The sequence below is a fragment of the Phacochoerus africanus genome, chromosome 12, assembly GCF_016906955.1.
Source record: "Phacochoerus africanus isolate WHEZ1 chromosome 12, ROS_Pafr_v1, whole genome shotgun sequence".
Taxonomy (NCBI): domain Eukaryota; kingdom Metazoa; phylum Chordata; class Mammalia; order Artiodactyla; family Suidae; genus Phacochoerus; species Phacochoerus africanus.
The window spans coordinates 29283446-29301714 of record NC_062555.1 but is presented as its reverse complement, the minus strand read 5'-3'; the positions used below and the strand labels follow the sequence as shown (position 1 = coordinate 29301714).

Here is an 18269-nt window from a genome sequence, read left to right as displayed (position 1 = left end):
GGGCCACTGTGGTGACATTTCGATAAAGCACACATATTCGGTGAAAAGGCTTCTCTTTGTTCAAGGATGCAGGTCTTCCTTTTATTATTTCAGTGTTAAAATACCTTGCACTTACCAGGTGGGGGAGGGGCGGGAGGCAGTAATTGTTTTTGTTGTTGTTTTTGCTTTTTTGGCTGCCCTGCAGCACATGGAGTTCCCGGGCCAGGGATCAGATCCCACCCACGGCTGTGATCTATGCGGCAGATGTGGCAACACCGGATCCTTAACCCCCTGTGCTGGGCCGTCCCAGGGCTCCAGAGACGCCACAGCGGGAGCTCCTAATGGCTTTTTTTTTTTTTTTTTTTTGACGTGCTTACTTCAAAAAACAAACTGGTGGCAACACGGTTTGGGTATTCATATCTTTAACAACATTATTTGTTTGTGAAAAGCCAAAGCCACTGCCTCGGATTCTTTAGGGTGTAGGTCTTATCACCTCGCAGTGGAAAGGAACTGAGGTCAGTCTGTGACTTCCAGCCCCACTGGCCTGGGGCCGGGGATGTCCGATCCCCACGCTGGCTGCCTCTGTGCTGTGCAGCGGGGGCAGGGGGGAGTCCAGAGCTGCCGTCTTCCTGGGGAGGGAAGAGAGAGGTGGTTCCCTCCTGCACTGGCTGGGGAGTCTCGAAAATGCCTGTCCTTGTCCAGGGGAATCCCAGTGTCACAAGCCCTGTCTTCGTGGGTTCTCCCCAGAGGAAGTGACCAGCACAGGCTCACAGTTTTTAATGCCCCGTCTAAAGAACTATACAAAGAACAGTACCGCACCAACCACTGATGTATTTTATTTTATTTTTTTAGGGCTGCACCGCAGCATTTGGAGATTCCCAGGCGAGGGGTCGAATCAGGAGCTGCCGTCACTGGCCTACATCACAGCCACAGCCACGCCAGATCCAAGCCGCATCTGTGACCTACACCACAGCTCACAGCAATGCTGGATCCTTAACCCACTGAGCAGAGGCTCGGGATCAAACCTGCGTCCTCATGGATGCTAGTCAGATTCGTTTCCCCTAAGCCATGATGGGAATTCCCAACCACTGATTTTAAGAACTAGGGCATTGCAAGTCAATATCTTGGTAATAACTTGTAGTGGAAAATAATTCTGGAAATAAATAAACACTTGATTTAATTTTATATTTATTTTATAAGTTACTTTATAATTATTTATAACTATTCATATGTCATATAAATTATTCATAATAATTTGCATACACCTATGTGTATATTCATACATACATACATAGAACTGAATCACTGTGCTGCATGCCTGAAACTAACACAATATTGTAAATCACCTACACTTCAATTTACTTTTTATTTAATTAATTTATTTATTTTTCTTGTCTTTTTTTTTTGCCTTTTCTAGGGCTGCTCCCGCAGCATATGGAGGTTCCCAGGCTAGGGGTCCAATCGGAGCTACAGCTGCTGGATCCGAGCCGCATCTGAGACCTACACCACAGTTCACGGCAACGATGGATCCGTAACCCACTGAGCAAGGTCAGGGATCGAACCAGAAACCTCATGGTTCTTAGTCGGATTCGTTAACCACTGCACCACAATGGGAACTCCGATCAATTTAAAAAAAAAGAAGCCTCCCCTGCACGCTCCTCTCCACAAAGGAAAAAGTCATTTTTGGTCTTGTGTGTTTGTTCCCCTGGCTCTCTGCATAACGTGACCATGTGTTCACGGCTCCAGAAACAACGCCTCGCTTACGTTTGCAGCTTTTTGTCAACGTGGCATGAAGATATGCTTTCTGCGTTGAAGTGTGTTAGAGGCGAAGGTTGGAAAGTTCAGCCCAGTTGAGACATTTGTCTGAGAAATAACGAAATGAGGAAATAGCAGCATTCATGCTCCTGTCTTCCCTCGAGAGACCCTCTGGGTGGTTTCTGGGTTTGGCAGCCAGAACCCGCGCTGCTCTGGGCTCCCTGTGGCTCCCTGCGGCAAGGCGCCTGCTTAGCACCAGCCTGTTGACCACATACACTCTCACAGCAACTACCCTCAGGGTGGCCCAGATCCTGGAGAACAAGGGTCCTGCAGGCTGAGAGCCCTCAGCCCCCCGGGTGACACTAGGGTGGGGCTCGGGCTGGCTGGGGTTTCCTGTTCTTCCCAGAGCAAGTTAGTGCATTTCTCCAGACCTACACCGCTCGCCGCCAGGGAGACTGGGGTGAACACGACACCCCTTCCCTCCTCGAGATGCCATGAGACACATGGATGCCATGATCAGCACCCCTGCCCTCGGGAGCCCCCCTCTTCCGCCTGCCCCGCTGTCCCCTGAGCTCCCACCACACCATCTGGCATCTGCTGGACAGCTCCCCCGTACCTTCCGGGCCCTCTCATTCTAGAGTTGGGGCCAGGGAGCCTGCTGGCCGCCTCTCAGGGGGACACAGCTCACCCCAAGAACTGCCAGGCCGCAGGTGTCAGCTGAGGCTCAGTCCCCTCCGTCTAAGGTGACCTCCCCCCCGCCCCCGACTTTGGCCCTTCAAGGTAGAGTGGAAGTCACTTTGCCTTCCCCTCCTGCACCCTGCTGGATCCTGCTGGACCACTGGTCCCCAGAGATCCTGCCGTCGCCCCTCCCCCTCCTGGCTGCCATGCTCAAGCCCCTTCTTTCTTTTATGGACTTAAAGGTAGCCCCTTAGTGGTCACCGCCCTCCAGTCCGACTGCCTCTAGGGCTGTCTCTCAAAGACTGGGTGGCCTTCCCATGCACAGGCCATCAGCCTGCTCATTTTCAACCTCCATGTATTCTGCAGGGTCATAGCCAACTCCTGAGCCCAGTGCGGGATGAGGCCCCCTCTCCCGGCAGCTGTGGAAGGTTTGAGATGCTTTGGGGGCACAAGCCGAACTCCGCTCCAAGCCCAACCCAGGTGCTCTTCCCTCTTGAAGGCTTCCCCAATCCCCTCCGTTACTGTTAATCCCGCCTGATGACACCATTTCCTTTTTTTTTTTTTTTTTTGGTCTTTTCAGGGCTTCATGCGCAGCATATGGAGGTCCCTGGGCTGGGGGTCTAATCGGAGCTGTAGCCGCTGGCCTACGCCACAGCCACAGCAACGCCAGATCTGAGCCACATCTGCGACCTACAAGACAGCTCAGGGCAACGCCGGATTCCTAACCCACTGAGTGAGGCCAGGGATCGAACCCACATCCTCATGGTTCCTAGTTGGATTTGTTTCTGCTGCACCATGACGGGAACTCCACAACTTCCATTTTTATCATGGTCTGCCTTGGCTGCTGCTTGGGGGTGTGCATGGTTAGGAGTGTTTGTATACACACTCTTACACACGGTGTGTGTGTGTGTTCACGTGATTAGGAGCACACGTGTATGTGCACCAACACATGTGCATCTCCACGGCCAGGATGGGGGCGTCTCGGGGACAGAAACCGAGTCCTCAGCATCTCTGAGTCATTGAAAGCCAATGCCAAGTGTCATGGGGAGAATTAGTTCCCCCACAAAGGGATGGTTGATTCCTAACCCTGGGTCCCTGTGAATGGGTCCTTGCTGGGGAATCGGGGCTTTGCAGATGGGATCAAGTTAAATGAGATGGCACTGGATGAGCTCAAGACTGAGCTCTTTTGGAGCTCCCGTAGTGGCTCAGTGGCTAACGAATCTGACTAGGAACCACGAGGTTGCAGGTTCGATCCCTGGCCTTGCTCAGTGGGTTAAGGATCTGGTGTTGCCGTGAGCTGTGGTGTAGGTCGAAGACGTGGCTTGGATCCCGCGTTGCTGTGGCTCTGGTGTAGGCCAGTGGCTACAGCTCCGATTTGACTCCTAGCCTGGGAACCTCCATATGCTGCAGGTGTGGCCCTAGAAAAGGCAAAAAGACCAAAAAAAAAAAAAGGCCGAGCTCTTTCAAGGAGAGGGATCTTTGGACAAGAGCACAGAGATGCAGGGAGGGGTCCCTAGGACCAAAGGCTGATGTTGCAGTAGCGCAGCTGCAGGCCAGGGGATGCCAGCACTGCTGGCCGCCACCAGCAGCTAGGAGGTTGCAAGGAAGGTCCTACTCTGAGCCTCCGGGGGGAGCATGGCTCTGCCGACAGACTTCCAGCCTCCAGAACAGTGAGAAAATCTGTTGTTTCAGGCCACATAGTTTGTGACACTTTGCTACCACAGCCTCAGGAAACTGTGGCCCTACAGCACCAAGCACAGTGCCTGGCACCTGAAAAGCGCCCAGTAAGTGCACAAGGCCTGCCCTTGAACTTTGGGGTCCTAATACCACATGCTTCCCCTCACTTCCAGATCATCTGCACGTCAGCCTTCCCTGTCTTTGGGGTTACAGCCATGGAGAGGGTGCTGGAGGCTGGGGTTTTATTTTTTTTAATTTATTTTTTATTTTTTGTCTTTTTGTCTTTTAGGGCTGCACCCATGGCATGCGGAGGTTCCCAGGCTAGGGGTCTAATCGGAGCTGTAGCCACTGGCCTACACCACAGCCACAGCAACGCCAGATCCGAGCTGTGTCTGCAACCTACACCACAGCTCACGGCAATGCCAGATCTTTAACCCACTGAGTGAGGCCAGGGATCGAACCTGCAACCCCATGGTTCTGCGTCAGACTCGTTTCTGCTGCGTCATGATGGGAACTCTTGGAGGCTGGGGTTTTAGAGACAGTCCTTATTGTCCACTGGCCTCTGGAAATGTCCCTAGAGGGGCCAGGCTTCAAAGGACTAGGCTGGTTCCTTTCTCAGTTGAGATGTCACCACTGACAAACCACGGGAAGAACATTGTCTTGGTCCCCAGTGACAGCAATCCCCCAGGAAGTGCCCAGAAGCCCAGCATCCAGGGACATGCATTATTGCCACTGCCTTTTTCTCTTTCCCTGGAAGAGCCAAGGGCTCACAGCCTGCCTTGGCCTTTGCAGGGCCTTTGTCAGCCATCTCACTGCCTACCCTAGTGTCACCAACACTCACCATCAGACTCAGTTGATCCCCCCAGCCTGGCAGGAAGCTGGACAAAGTCTCATTATTTCCACTACGCAGATGAAGGTCATTTGCCCCAAGTCACGTGGTTCACACATGGCAGAGCTCAAAGCGTGATCTCCCGGCCCCCAGTCCGCTTTCATTCCTTAAACCTCACTCCTGGAGTTCCCATCGTGGCTCAGTGGTTAGTGAATCCGACTAGGAACCATGAGGTTGCAGGTTCGATCCCTGGCCTTGCTCAGTGGGTTAAGGATCCGGCGTTGCCATGAGCTGTGGTGTAGGTTGCAGATGTGGCTTGGATCCTGCGTTGCTGTGGCTCTGGTGTAGGCCGGTGGCTACAGCTCTGATTAGACCCCTAGCCCTGGAACCTCCATGTGCTGCAGGTGAGGCCCTAAAAAGACAAAAAAAACCCAACAAAACAAACAAACCCAAAAAACAATAAAACCTCACTCATCTCCTTTGGCCAAGAAGGAAGGCTCTCTGGAGGAGGGGGCGTTTGGGGAAGGAGATGCCTTAGCAGGCTAGGTGTGTGTGTGCGTGTGTCCTGGGCTCTACCCAGCAGCCAGCTTGGCCTTCATTGGGAGATTTCACTGCCACAAGGAGGCCAGGCTGGCCAGCAAGGCCCAACAGGAAGCTGGCAGACCGGCTCCCCGCCCCCAGCTTCTCCTCCTGGTGCCTGGGCTGCATCTCATTCCTCTGGGACAGGGAGCCGTGGCTGCTGACCTTGTAGTTCTGATGCATCGGAAAGATAAGATTCTCCCTGCTCAGCTGCTGACCCTGCCTGGTCCCCCTGAGGCCAGCTCCCGGACAGGAAGCATGGGCACCCATCGGCCCAATGGGCCCTTCAAGGGAGCCAGGGGGGTGTCCCTGATGCTGGCTCACTTGCTCCAAAACTCCAGGGCTAGCTCTCTGCTCACTGCTCCCTTCCGGGAAAAGCCGCGCCTCCTCCGCCCGGTCCACACCCGGGCCCCTCCAGCGCAAAGTCCAGACCAGCTAGAGAGAGCGCTTTTGCGTTTTCAGAGCCGCGGGCACTCCAGTGTTTGCAGGACTCAGCCGAGGCTCCCGTTGCGGAGGGGCGGGCTTTGCACGGGGCGTGCCAGCAGTTTTGCGCGCAGCACAGAGGAAGCGCGCCCTGCTTTCTCTCGGGACCTGGGGCTGTGGGCCGGGGTCGGTCCCGCCCTGAGCCAGGCTCCCACCTCCCCGCCCGCTTCTCGCCCGGGCTTCCCGGGGCCAAGCCAGTTTGCGGGCGGAGAGCGGGCCTGACCCGGGGCTACAGCCCGGGGCCGTGGCACCTGCGGGAGGGGGCGGCCTGGCGGGCTGGTCCGACTTGTTCCAAGCAGGAAGTCCCCGCCTCCGCCCCGCGCGGCCGGGGCGCCGATCCGTCCGTCGGTCGGTCCATCGGTGCGGCGGCCGGTCCTGGGCGCGCGGCCGGGGCGGGGACCGGGGCGGCTTCGTCTGCGACGCCCCCACCCACAGGCCAATCCCGGGCGGCTGGCGGCGCGCGGCTGCGCGGGGCGCGGCCGGTGGGATAAGAGGCCAGGTGAGCCTACCTGATCCGCTGTGGCGGCGGCGGCGGGCGGGGCGCGCACGGGGCGGCGCCGAGCGGACACGACGCACGCGGCGGGCGCGGGCTCCGGCGGCATGTCCGGCAGCAGGAAGAGCTGGGCTACGCTGTCCAGGTGAGCCCTCGGCCTTTCCCGACCTCGGGGGGCCCTGGCCGCCCTCGGGGGCGACGGAGTGGGGGGCCAAACTGGGGCGCCTCAGGGGTGCTGGCAACCCCATCGCTTCCTGCCTTCTCTTGGGGACTGAGACGCAAGCAGGGTGCCTGGGGAGGGCTGTCCCGCCTAGAGTTGTGAGTGGCCCCCTTGGCCAGGAGGAGGGCGGAGCAGTGCCAGGCAGCCGTGGCCTTGGAGGGTCAGCAGAATAGGACCAGAGCCCACAGATGAAGCTCAGGTTCCGAGTGTGGGCTTTTGGGGTGCTGTCTGGGCTGGGTGACCTCAGGAGAGTTGCTGTCCCCCTCTGGGCTTCAGTCCTTACTTGTGAGCTGGTCTTTCAAAGGGTCCAGGGACTGGGGGTCTAATCCCTGCCCAGTGGACTCCTGTTAGGGTCAGAGAAGGGGGGTGTCCGAGAGGTAGCACCCCTCCTGCAGGTGGGGCCCCCACAAGCAAGCATCATCACCTCGGGTCCCCCCCACTCCCCCACCCCCACTGGCTCTCAGGAGACCGAGGCTCACGCAGTAGATGGATCGAGCTAGGTCCCCACTCCTTTGACCCTGAAGGCTCCTGCCAGGTAGAAACTGCCTGGGCCCCTTTCAGGTGGTGCTCAATCTTGGGGTCTTTGGTGAGGCCGGACCCCTCTGCTGCTGTGGGCCAGCCCCTCAAAGGCCTTCCCCGTCTAGGTGCAGGTGTTCTCGCTCTTCTGCTCCCTCCCTCCCCAGGGCTCCAAAGCTTCCCCAGGCTCTGACGCCTGGCCTCCCCATGGCAGCTCAGTTCAGTCTCCAGGCCCTGTCTTCCCTGGACCCTCAGAGCTCACTGCTCTGAAACATAGTCACATAGTCACCCCCATGCTCAGGAGCCTGGGGGGGGGGTGCTAGAAAGGGGAAAGCCCCCCCCCCCAGGAAAGGAGGAGCCTGGTGCTCTGGACTGGGGCTGGGCAGAGGCTGGACACACCCAGGGAGGGTCTGTGCTGAGGGTGGGGCTGGGGTCAAGGCCTTGGACTCTGTGTGTGGGTCGTTGTGCCAGGGTTGATGCAGGAGTGTCTGTGTCGGGCTGTGCGTGTGCATGCACGCATGTGCGGGCCCTGTGTTGGTGGGCGGAAGGTTCTGACACGGGGTCTGAGTCTTGGAAGCCCATTGAAGACCACCATGCAGGGCGTCGGGTTAAACGCACAAAGCAGGCACAACTGAGTCGGGAGCCCACCTTCTGCTGGGGTGTGTGTGACTCTGTGTCTGAGATGTGCCTGGTTGCAAGTAGGTAGTATGTGCTGAGTGGCAACTGGGCTGGTCTTAGCTGGTCCTCTGCCCTGATGGTCTGGGTCCCTGTGGCTGCAGGGGTGCAGCTGGGGCAGCGAGGGAGGAACCAGCCCTGCCGCAGAGCCCCGGCCTCCCTTCGGGCCCCAGCCCTGCCCAGCCCTGTAGGCAGACACAGCTGTTGCCAAGAGTCACCCCGATGAGGCACCTGGAGCGGACCCTCCCTTCCTCCCTCCCTTTTCCCGGGGAACAAGCCTCAGCTGGCAGCAGGGCAGGGCTGTGAATCACTGTCAACCCTGCCTGGGAGGCTGTGAGGAGGGCGGCCCCAGACAGGGTCCGGGTGGGCAGCTGAGGGCCAGCCTGCAGCCCATCCTTGGCACCAAGTAGGAATTCAGGGCTCCAGCCCCCGGGGTTGGGGGCGGTGGTGAGCTGGCTGGCCCGGTGCCCTGCTCAGCGGCCTTGCCCTCTCCTCCCTGGGCCGGCTGATGACGGGTGAGGCCGGGCGGGCCTGTCTGCGGGGGGTGAGGGTGGCTCTGGAGCGCCCAGGCCAAGCGGACAGGGGTTAATCATTGCCCTGCTCTCCCGCCTCCCGAGCTGTTGTGTTGGTTCTCCCTGACACCTCACCCTGGACCATCAGGGCTAGAAGGGACCTTGCTGACACCCACTGTGACCCATCGTCATGCAGAAGGCCTGTCCCCTCTCAGGGGCTGCAGACTGGCCCAGGGTCAGGTGGCCAGTCAGAGCTGCGACTCCTAGCCCGGTGGCTTTTCTGAGCCACTTTTCTGGAGCTGGCTTTTCTCTCCTTCCAAACTTGGCAGATCTGCTCTTTGAGCCCCAGGGCTCCGCGGACGCTAGGGGGCAGCCTTCACACCTTTCCTGCTTTAAAGGGCCGCTGAGCTTTGGTCTCTACATAGATAGTAGCTGCACTGCGTGGTTTCACTGGGGAAGGAAGCTTCTCCGGGTGAGCCTACCCTTAGCTGCTGCAGAAGTAAGGACCAGCAGGAAGGATGCCCCTGGGAGGAGGCGGAACCAGCTCTCCTCGGAGCAGAGGGCTGACAGCCTTCCAGAGCTTTCAGGGAGGAGGAGGGCCCTTCTCCTGAAGATGGAGCTGGTGAGGGCCGGATCTTGAGGGGAGGTGGGTCGTCCTGCGTGGAGGCAAAGGGAGGGGTGTGTGTCCCCAGAGCAGGGCCAGGATGTGGAGGGAAGGGTGGTGGAGAGGGAGGGGGTGGGGCAGCCGCCCAAGGTTGCAGCATCACCTGGTGAGAGTGGCTGGGGCTCCTGGGGGCCTGGGACCTATAGGGTCCCCCTGGCCTGGCCCTGGGGCTCCCCACACCTTCTCCCTGGGCTGTACCATGAGCTCAGGCCTGTGCTGGGGGGGCCTGCACATCTTCTGGGGCCCCCTCAAACTTCCCTCTTCCTCCCTCTATTCAGCTGCGGGCTCCTGAGAAGGGGGGACCCCCAGGACTTCCTTCCAGCATTTGGGCCTGTGGTTAAGGGCTCTCCAGAGGCTGACCTGGGATTGTAGTTCCTTCTTTCAATCAGCTTCTATCTGGGGAACATATTACAGGGCTCAGAGCCCTCATCTGCAGAATGGGGATAACCCTTCCTTCCCCCCCAAAGTTTGTCAGGACCTCTTGTCAAGGGTTTTGTGCCCTGCTTGGAACAGCACCCAGCCTAGTCCTAAGCACAGGCTGGAGCCTTCATTTTTCCTTTCTTCCTTTGTCCCTTTATTCATTCATTTACTGCTCACCATGTTCAGCAAATATTGTGTGTTGAGCTCCTGAATGGTAAGCAGGTTTGGATGCTTGATTATCGTCTGTTTCTTCCTGGGGCTTCACTGCTTCCCCAGGAGCCCGACCCTTGCCCCTCCTTCCTGTCCATCTGTCCATCCGTTTCCTCATCTTGAGCAGAATAGCTCTTGGCTGATGGAGATGACAGTTTTCTGGGGGGGGAGGTGACCACATCACTCGGGGGAGTGCTGGGGTCTTGGCGCCAAGCTGGGGGACACTCCAGGATACCGGGGCCCCACCTCCTGCGCCCTGGCCCTGAGACCCCTTAGGGCGCGGACCTGCCTAGGAGTGAGTCACTTTCAGGAGACCGGGGCGCTGACAGATCACACGCCATGCAGGACGTCGCAGGTCCCGGGAACAAAGCAGCAGCTCCCCTGAGGGCTGAGTGCCCGGTGTGGGAACGGGCTTGCTCAGGCCCAAGGAATCCCAGAGGCCCCAGCCCAGCCGGCTGCGGGTGTGTCTGGGGGCCTCTCGCCTATGCAGGGATTGTGTAGGGGTGGCGTGGGAGGGAGGGAGGGGTTACGAAGGTCCCAGGGAATCTGGTTTAAATCTGTGGTCGAGGCCAGGGGCCCTGGAGTGGGGCCTCCGCCCCAAGATGGGAGAGGACCTGAGCGAAGCAGGCAGCACTGAGGTCCCTCCCCGCACCCCCGCAGAGCCATCCTGAGGCTCGGCGTGGGAGGTGCCTCGAGGTTGCCTTCCATGGATGATGGGAAGATTGCATTGTGGGGGCCTAGGGTCTGCTCCCCCTTGGCTCCCTGGCTTATCCAGGCACAGACCTGGCGACTCCACGGGGCCCTGCCCTCCGAGGGTGCACACTCGTGGGCGTGCGTGCATTCTGGGGTGTGGGGGTGCCCTGGCCCGGAGTCTTTTCTCTCCCTGCCGGGCAACTCCTTCACTTTCTTTTCACTCCTCTCTTACCCTCTCTGCTCCTCTTTAAGAAGAAAACCTGACTTAAGGTCCGTGTGTTCCTTATCTGTAAATTACATCCAGTTGTAAAAGCAGAGTCTTTGCGTCCCTGTCCCCGTCACCCTCAGGCACTGTCCCATCTTAGCAGCTCTTCCCCCTAAGCCTTCTCAGCACAGTTGCTGCTTGTCAGCAGGGCCCCTTTCTTGTCTGATCCCTTCCGGAAGCGCCTCCTGGTGGCCCTGCCCTCCCAGTGGTGTGGACGGACCAACTCCTCCTCTGGGTCAACCCCTCCTGCACCTTTGCAGCTCCCTGGCCTGGTGGGGGTCCACGTGCCCCCCTCACTCCCCTTTCCTCCTTCCCCTCCCACTGTCCCTGACCTCTCAGTTCCTTCCTGATTGCCCTCATCCCCCCAAGAGCAGCACCAGGAATCACTCAACCCCCCAAATCTAGGTTTCCTTGATTTCCCGTTTCCTCGCCCCTCATCCCCATCCAGCCCAGCAGCAAACCCTGCTGGCTCTTTCTTCACGATGTGTCCTGAATCCATCCGTCTGTCACCACCCCAGTTCATGTTGCCTTAGCTCTCACCTGGGAAACTGCGGGAGCCTCCTGACACCGCCGACCCCTGTCCCCTGCCCCCCAGTTCTTTATACTGCAGCCTAGAGGTTTTAGTGCAAGAGCTCCTATCAATGCAATAACCCGTGTGCGGCTCCAGGGGCTCCCACAAGTGCAGTACAACCCACCTGCTTTCCCTGGTCCCCAGGCCTCTGCTCTGTCTCCCCTCCCCCAGCACAGCCCTGTCTTGTCTTCTGTCCATTCCTGACGTTTGTTCACTGCGGGTTCCTTGCTCCCTGTCTGATCCCCCCACCCCAACACCCTGTGGGTGTCCTTTGCGCTGCGTGCCAGAGACATGCTCCAAAATGTGTGTTAGTGAGTATCGGGCCAGGGGATGCGATGCTGGACCTGGGGAAGAAGAATGGTCTCAGGGCCATTGTGTGGCTCATCCTTTCCTTTTAGGAAAGGAAACTGAGGGGGGAGGAGGTGACTGAGGCTGGGTTGCCTGTGCGTCCCTGTGGGAGGGACAGGGTTGGGCAGCAAGTTTGGCCCCTGCGGGGGTTGAGGGGCCTTACAGCCCCTGCTGTGATTCAACAACAGGAGAAGGTGGCTTTTTCCAGACCCTTTGGCCTTGGGCCCCAGACAGCACTGGTGTCGGGGGGGGGTGCAGTTCTCAGGAGACCCAGGGACCCCCCACCCTTGCAGCCCAGAGCTTCTCCTGTGCTCTGCCCCAACTAGCCCCCACCTCCAACCTCCTTCACCGTCGGCTTCTTCCAGCCGCTCTCATCACCTGTCCCGAGGTCTGGCCCAGGTTCAGCCTCTTTTGGGATCTCCTGGCTGGCAGTGACCATCCCTCCCTGTGCAGGGCCACCACCAAGCTCTGGCGGGAGGTTCCTGGGGGACGTGCTTCTCTTTCTTGCTAGATGCCAGGTGCCCCAGGCAGGGGGCCCTGCCTTGGCCTGTGAACCCACAGTTCCCAGTGGTGGCGGGGGGGGGGGGGCTGGCCCAGCCCAGTCCTCAGCACATTTGCTCTTTGGTTGGGATGGTAGGCGGATGCAGGAAGGGGGTTGGGGGTGGCAGGGTAGGTGGATGAGGACAGCTGGAGGTGGGCGGGGAAGTGGGGGTGACCAGGAGGGGTGCCTGTATGGGAGGTGGCTGGGTGGATGATGCTGAAGGAAGTGGCTGGGGGCCTGATGGGGGCTGTGAGTGCCCAGCGGGTCCTGTAGATGAAGGTGGGGGGGGGGCAGAGCCCAAAGCAGGGTGTGCCCCTTGGTCCTGGGCACATGAGAGCTGGTCCTCGAAGGCAACATTGGCTTGAGGAGCTCCTGGGGGGTGAGGGAGGGTGACGCTGGATTTGCTTCCAGGTGTAACTGGTCTGGTTTGGGAGCTAGGAATTCCTGTGGGGACCTGAGTAACTGCCAGCATTTCTGCGAGGGCTGTCGAGTACCCTGACCAGAGAAGGGGCCTTGTCAAGTTCACCCACCTCTGTCATGTAGGACAGCGGCCCCCCTCCCATGTCCCTGCCCCTCCCCACTCCCAGGGAGTGGGCCCCATATCCCACATCCCACATCCCTCCCCCACTCGGAGGGGGCCCCACATCCCATACTGGGGTCCAAGGAGAAGTCCAGCCCAGTGTCCTCCCCCCGTGGGGGGGACGTTGGCCATGTGGGAACCACTCTTGATTGTCCTAGCCGTGGGGACTGGGGCTCTGCTATGCTGCACTGACCACCCCCTGCCCCCCCCCCCAGCCTGGCCAGGCAATGGACCCTGGAGGATGAGGAGGAGCAGGAGCGGGAGCGGAGGCGGCGGCACCGCAACCTGAGCTCCACCACCGACGACGAGGCAGCCCCACCGGCCCTGGATGCAGACCCATCGGCCCCGGAGAGGTGCTGGGCGGGGGGCACCCCTGTCCTGGGTGCCTGATGGACCCAGGAAGCCTTTGAAGCCCCATATGTAAAGCAGATAAAAGGTGGTGGGGGGAGGCCATGGTTCTCCCGTTGACCCCTCCTTGGCGGGCGGCCCCAGGGGCATCTTCCCTGGGTTGGGGGCACCCCAGGGTCACTCCCTTCTCTGATGGCCTCTGACTGGCTCTCACCCCATCTCCCACCTTCTGACTCAGACTGCCGAGTGTGGAGGAGGCAGAGATACCCCAGCAGCCGCACCCCCCAGACTCCAAGGATGAGAACGAGGACGTCCGCACCGTCGTTAGGACGCGGCAAGAGCGGAGACAGAGGCAGCGGCTGGTGGAAGCAGCACAGGCTCCCGTCCGGGAGCAGCTGGAGGCAGAGCAGGGGGACAGCGAGGGCGCTGGGCAGGCCGGGCAGCGGCCCCTGGTGCCCAGGAAGGAGGTGGAGCTGCCGCCTCACCGGACACTGAGCCGGGAGCGGTGGGGCTCCGGGGCCCGGGAGGAGGAGAGCGCGGGCAAGGAGCCATCGGGCGGCAGGAAGTGGGGCTCGGAGAAGCCCGCTGCTCCAGGGAAGACGTACCCCGAAAGGAGCCCAGACTCCGAGGAAGTCTCCGTCTCCGAGAGGTCCCCAGGCCCTGAGAAAGTGTCTGTGTTGGAGAAGATCGCCGTGTTGGAGAAAAGAACCGTCTCAGGAAAGAGATCCGTCTCAGAAAAAGCAAGCATCTCAGAGAAGCTGCCGGCCCCAGGGAAGACGCGGGGCTCGGAGAAGAGACTCGTGTCTGAGAAGGCGGCGGTCTTTGAGAAGCCCCTGGCCTCGGGGGCAGAGCTGGCCCCCACCAGGGCAGCAGCCTCGGGGCAGACCCAGGAGCAGCCGGCCTCCGGGGAGAGCCCGTCCATCACCCAGGGGCAGAGGAGGGCCCGCCCTGAGGAGCAGCCCGCATCCCCCGCCTCAGAGCCCCGGGCTGTAGCTGGCCGCCTCCCGCCCATCACTCTCCAGGTGGGCGGTGCCCCTGCCCCCACTCCCCGCTCCTGGGTGGTCTCTGGCTCCCTCTCCCTGTCTTCTGTCCTCCTACCTCTAGGCCAGCCTTGGCCAGTCCTTCCATCCTTACCTGCTCCACTGCTGTCGGATGGGGGACCTGGGTGCAATGGGGAGCACCTGGTACCCACAGCACATCCTCATCCTTCCTGCAGACCTTGGGAAGCCTCAGATCCTTCTAGAAGTTCCCCTGGAAAGCCCTGCCTGGGGGCCTGGGACTGGTCCACCAACCCCACGGCAGAGGCAGATGGGCAAGAGGCAGTGGATGGGGGCCTGGACCGTCCTGCCTGCAGCCCTTGGCAGATCAGGCTGGGGGGCCCCTACAGCAGCTCAGGGTCAGGGCGACCCAGACCTCCCGCATGACACTCCCCTGCCCCATCCAGGTGAAGATCCCCAGCAGGGAGGATGAGGTGGACACATCCTCGCCCACCCGGGCCACCTACAGCAGCTCCCTCCGCCGCTCCAGCCCCAGGACTATCTCCTTTCGGGTGAGGCCCTGGAGGAACCCAGCCTCCATTACAGCTCGGGCCTGGGCTAGATGCCGGGGTGCGTTGTCTGCAGAGAGGGGGCCTCAGATGCCCGCAGGTGCAGGAGCAGATGAGGTGGGATCAGGTGGACAGGGGCCAAGGCCAGGCTGCAGGAGGGGTGCAGGGGGACTGCGGTGAGAGCCCCTCCTTGCCCATGGACCCGGGCTCGTTATCTCACTTTATTCTGGAACTCACTCCCTGTTCCCGTGCTTACTGGGTCATCCACTCGTGTTTTTGATGGACTGTGTGTGTGGGAGGCTGGAGGCCTGCTCATGGCAGTGCCAGTCCCCGCTTACAGGGCTCGGGCCAGTGGGGAGCCAGACGGGAGGCAGGGGGCTGTAGGTACCCCAAGAAGAGCTATGGGTTTGAGGAGGAGCTGCTGACCCAGTCTGGTGGGGGTGGGCCTTTGATGGGGGTGGTCTCAGCAGGAGGATGTGTTCTGAGAGCTGGGTGAGGGTGCCATGGGCCCCTGGGGTCCCCCCTTCATCAGCACCTTCCTTCTCATTTCAGATGAGCCCCAAGAGAGACATCTCAGAGGCAGCCTTGACCCGCAGGTCAGGGGTCAACACAAGGAGCTGAGACCCGATACGTGGACCGGTGGGGGGTGGCCAGGGGAGATGCTTGGAGCACATGGGACTTGGGGGGAGCTCTGGAGGCAGAGGAGGCGGTGGGGGGAGGGGACACCTCTGCTCTGGCGGGCGGGGTGCGGGTGCCTGGGAGCCTGCATGTTTAGCGAGCATCCTACACCCCAGAGTGTGGATATGGTTGGGGGACTGTGCGTTTTTTATAAGAACTGAAACAGGATCTGAGATGCAGTGGTGCTTACCCGTCGGGGATTTCACGCCCTCATGTTGCGTCCATCTGCCCCTGAACTTCCTCTGAGGCCTCCTGTCCCAGGCGAGGCCTGGGGTGGGGCTGGGGCGGGGGGCAGGGTGGGTAACACATGCGTGCTGCCCTCATGCAGCTCACACTGGACAGTAGACATGTGAGAGCCTCTCTGCTCAGAGCTGCTGGGTTGGAATGTGGACGGAGGGCTGGAGCTGCGTGGCTGTGGCCGCTCGGCCCACGGGAGCTGGGGGCTAGGTCACAGCGATGCCCATCCAGGGACTTGACCTAGAGGGAGGGTTCCAGGGGGAAGTCTGGGGATGCGTCAGAATGGAGGGAACAGCATGTGGAAGGGCTCTGGGTGTGACACGCATGGTGTCCCATTGGCTGGTGGTCAGTGCGGGAAGGGGGACACGGGTGTCAGGGCAGGCAGGACCAGGCCATCTCATATGTACACTGTCCTGTGGCCTGAGGACAGGATGGGGTTGGTCTGGGGTGTGGTGTGGGGGTGGGGAAGGTGGGGAGGGAGGGGTAGCTGCTTCTGCTCCTGGGGACATCCTACTGGATAGGCTGCTCGAGAGATGACAGGGAGACTCTGGCATGTCTGTACCTTGGCCGAGTCACTCTAGTCTCATTCAGTGATTGAGGCCACGTTCTCTGCCAAAGAGGTGCGGTGAGGAGGGGGCAGGCCTGGTCTCCCTAGGGGGTGGAGGGGGTCTCACCTGATGTATCGTGCCCTGTCTCCCAACCCCGCAGTGCCAGCATGAGGCTCCCGGCCAGTTCGGTCAGTTTAGGCCAGAAGCTGGAAAGATACCACACGGCTATACAGGTGGGCAGCCGGCCTTGCTGGGGGCGGGGCCATGGCCAGAGTGGTGGGCGTGGCCATGGCCAGAGTGGTGGGCGGGGCCACGCCCCACCCTGGAGGATCAGCAGCCTGTGCTCTCTGCTCCCAGCGGTCAGAATCTGTCAAGTCTCCCGGCTCCACCCGCACTGAGTTCCTGGTGGCTCCTGTGGATGTGGCCAGAAAGCGCCACCTCTTTGAGAAGGAGCTGGCGGGCCAGGGACGAGAAGAACCCATGTCCAGTCGGAAGGTGAGTGGCTCAGGCCAGCCAGGACTTCAGAACTCTGAGGCTGGGGATCTGCGAACCCCAAGCTGTGGACCTGGCCTTGGCCATGGCCGCGGCCGGCAGCTCTGTATGTTCAGGCATCGATGTTGGCAGAAGCTGCTGCTCCCTTGAGTTCCCCACCACTCCTGTTCCTGAGCCTGGTGCTCTTAGCTGTGCGCTCAGCTCTGGGGGATGGCAGGGCCTTCCTGGCCCCTGTGGCCTGAGCTGTTGGATGTGGGTGAGGTTGAGGTCCGACCCGGAGATGGGACCTCTCTTTTCAGGAAGACTTGAAGCTCTCGGGGGTTGTGACATCAAGGCTCAACCTGTGGATCAGCAGGACCCAGGAGGCTGGGGATCGGGACCCCCAGGTACCCTGTCCCTCCCGAGGTCTCTCTCCACGGGCCCTTGGTGGCAGAGTGATCACGGCAGAGGAGCCATTCTGGGAGTGGGGATGGCTGTGGAGAAGCCTGAGGGTCAGGAGGCAGCAGAGAGGAGGGTCCGGGGTCCTCCCCCAGGAAGGGGAGGGGTCTGGGGGTCCCGAGTCCCTCGCCTGTCACTGTCGGCCTGAGCCCTTGGTCTCTGCCCAAATGCCCACAACCAGGAGGTACAGAAAGAGTCGGCCGCTGCCAGGAGGACCCAGTGGAGAAAGAAAACAGATCCCTCCCTGGATGCCCAGGTGCGGGGCGGGGGGGCTGCCTTGGGGAGATGCCCACGCACACCCCTGCACCCCACCTGGCCTGCGTTTGCACAGCCCTGCTCTCAGGCAGGCTTGCCCCAACCTGAGAACACTGGCCGCACCTTCTGCTGGCTGCTCCCCCTGGCTGTGTGAGCGCCCCCCCCCGCCTTCAGCCAGATCTGGGGGAGACAGCTGCCCTCCTGTTCAGCCCAGGAGCCCCTCTTGTTCTCACAGCCCTCTTCCCCGCAGGTGTGAGGAGCCTGGGCTCAGGGCCCTGCAGCTGCACTCCCATCTCATCGCCCTGCTCCCCTTCTGCCTCTGGACCTGGGACCAGGGACCCTGGGACCCTTGGACGGTGTGCCCGGATCTTGTCCTGCTGCAGGCATGGCGGAGCCTGGGCACAGCACAGCTCTCATCCACGTCGTCCTGTCCAGAGATGCTCCTGCTCCTGGCTCCCTTCCAGGGTCAGGGTGGCGCCGTCCCCCGGGAAGCCCAGGGTCACTTGTGTGGTCTGCGCCCAGCAGGTGTCTTGGTGTATGTGTACCTCTCAGAGGCCGGTCCACCCCCTCCGTCCCTGGGCCACTCCCAGCTCTCCGGGGCTGAAGGTGTCACACTATCATCCTTGGGCCTCATCCCTGCTTTGTTCTCCCGCACGACCCTGACCTGCTGCTCCAGCCAAGCCCTGGGTGCCTTCCTGTGCCCCTCCCCCTGTTCTCAGGAAAGAGCTGATAAACTCATTCACTCTCAGGTGGAAGTGACTAATAATACCTTCAAATGGATTCCTTCCTGAACACTTGCTTTTTCATGGCACCATCTGCAGTGTGGGGGGCGTTGCGTTGGCTGTGGGGGATGGGGCGCCATCATCCCTGTCCCGGCGGCCCCTTCTCTTCCTCACACTTCGGGGGTGGCTCCCCAGGTGTCCTAGCATGGTGACCCTGGGGGCAGAACTGCCATATACGGTGTCAGGCCTGCTGCCACACACCCAAACAGTGCTCCCCAAATCCTCTCCCCCACATCATGGCTGGTGTGAGCGTGGAG

The 18269-nt window shown here is 60.6% G+C and overlaps 1 protein-coding gene across 2 annotated transcripts; it reads left to right on the top strand.

Annotated features, from left to right (window-relative positions):
* The first annotated feature begins 6498 nt into the window (after positions 1-6498).
* LAD1 (ladinin 1) lies at positions 6499-18010 on the top strand. 2 transcript variants are annotated; one of them, XM_047754780.1, is made up of 10 exons: positions 6499-6618; positions 12904-13041; positions 13275-14058; positions 14481-14585; positions 15135-15178; positions 16206-16278; positions 16403-16540; positions 16837-16923; positions 17157-17231; positions 17481-18010. In XM_047754780.1, the coding sequence occupies exons 1-10, from the start codon at positions 6581-6583 to the stop codon at positions 17484-17486; spliced, it is 1488 nt and encodes a 495-aa protein (XP_047610736.1). In that variant the 5' UTR covers positions 6499-6580; the 3' UTR covers positions 17487-18010. The 2 variants fall into 2 exon arrangements, with proteins under 2 accessions (XP_047610736.1, XP_047610737.1); XM_047754781.1 differs by lacking the exon at positions 17157-17231.
* The last annotated feature ends 259 nt before the right edge of the window (positions 18011-18269 follow it).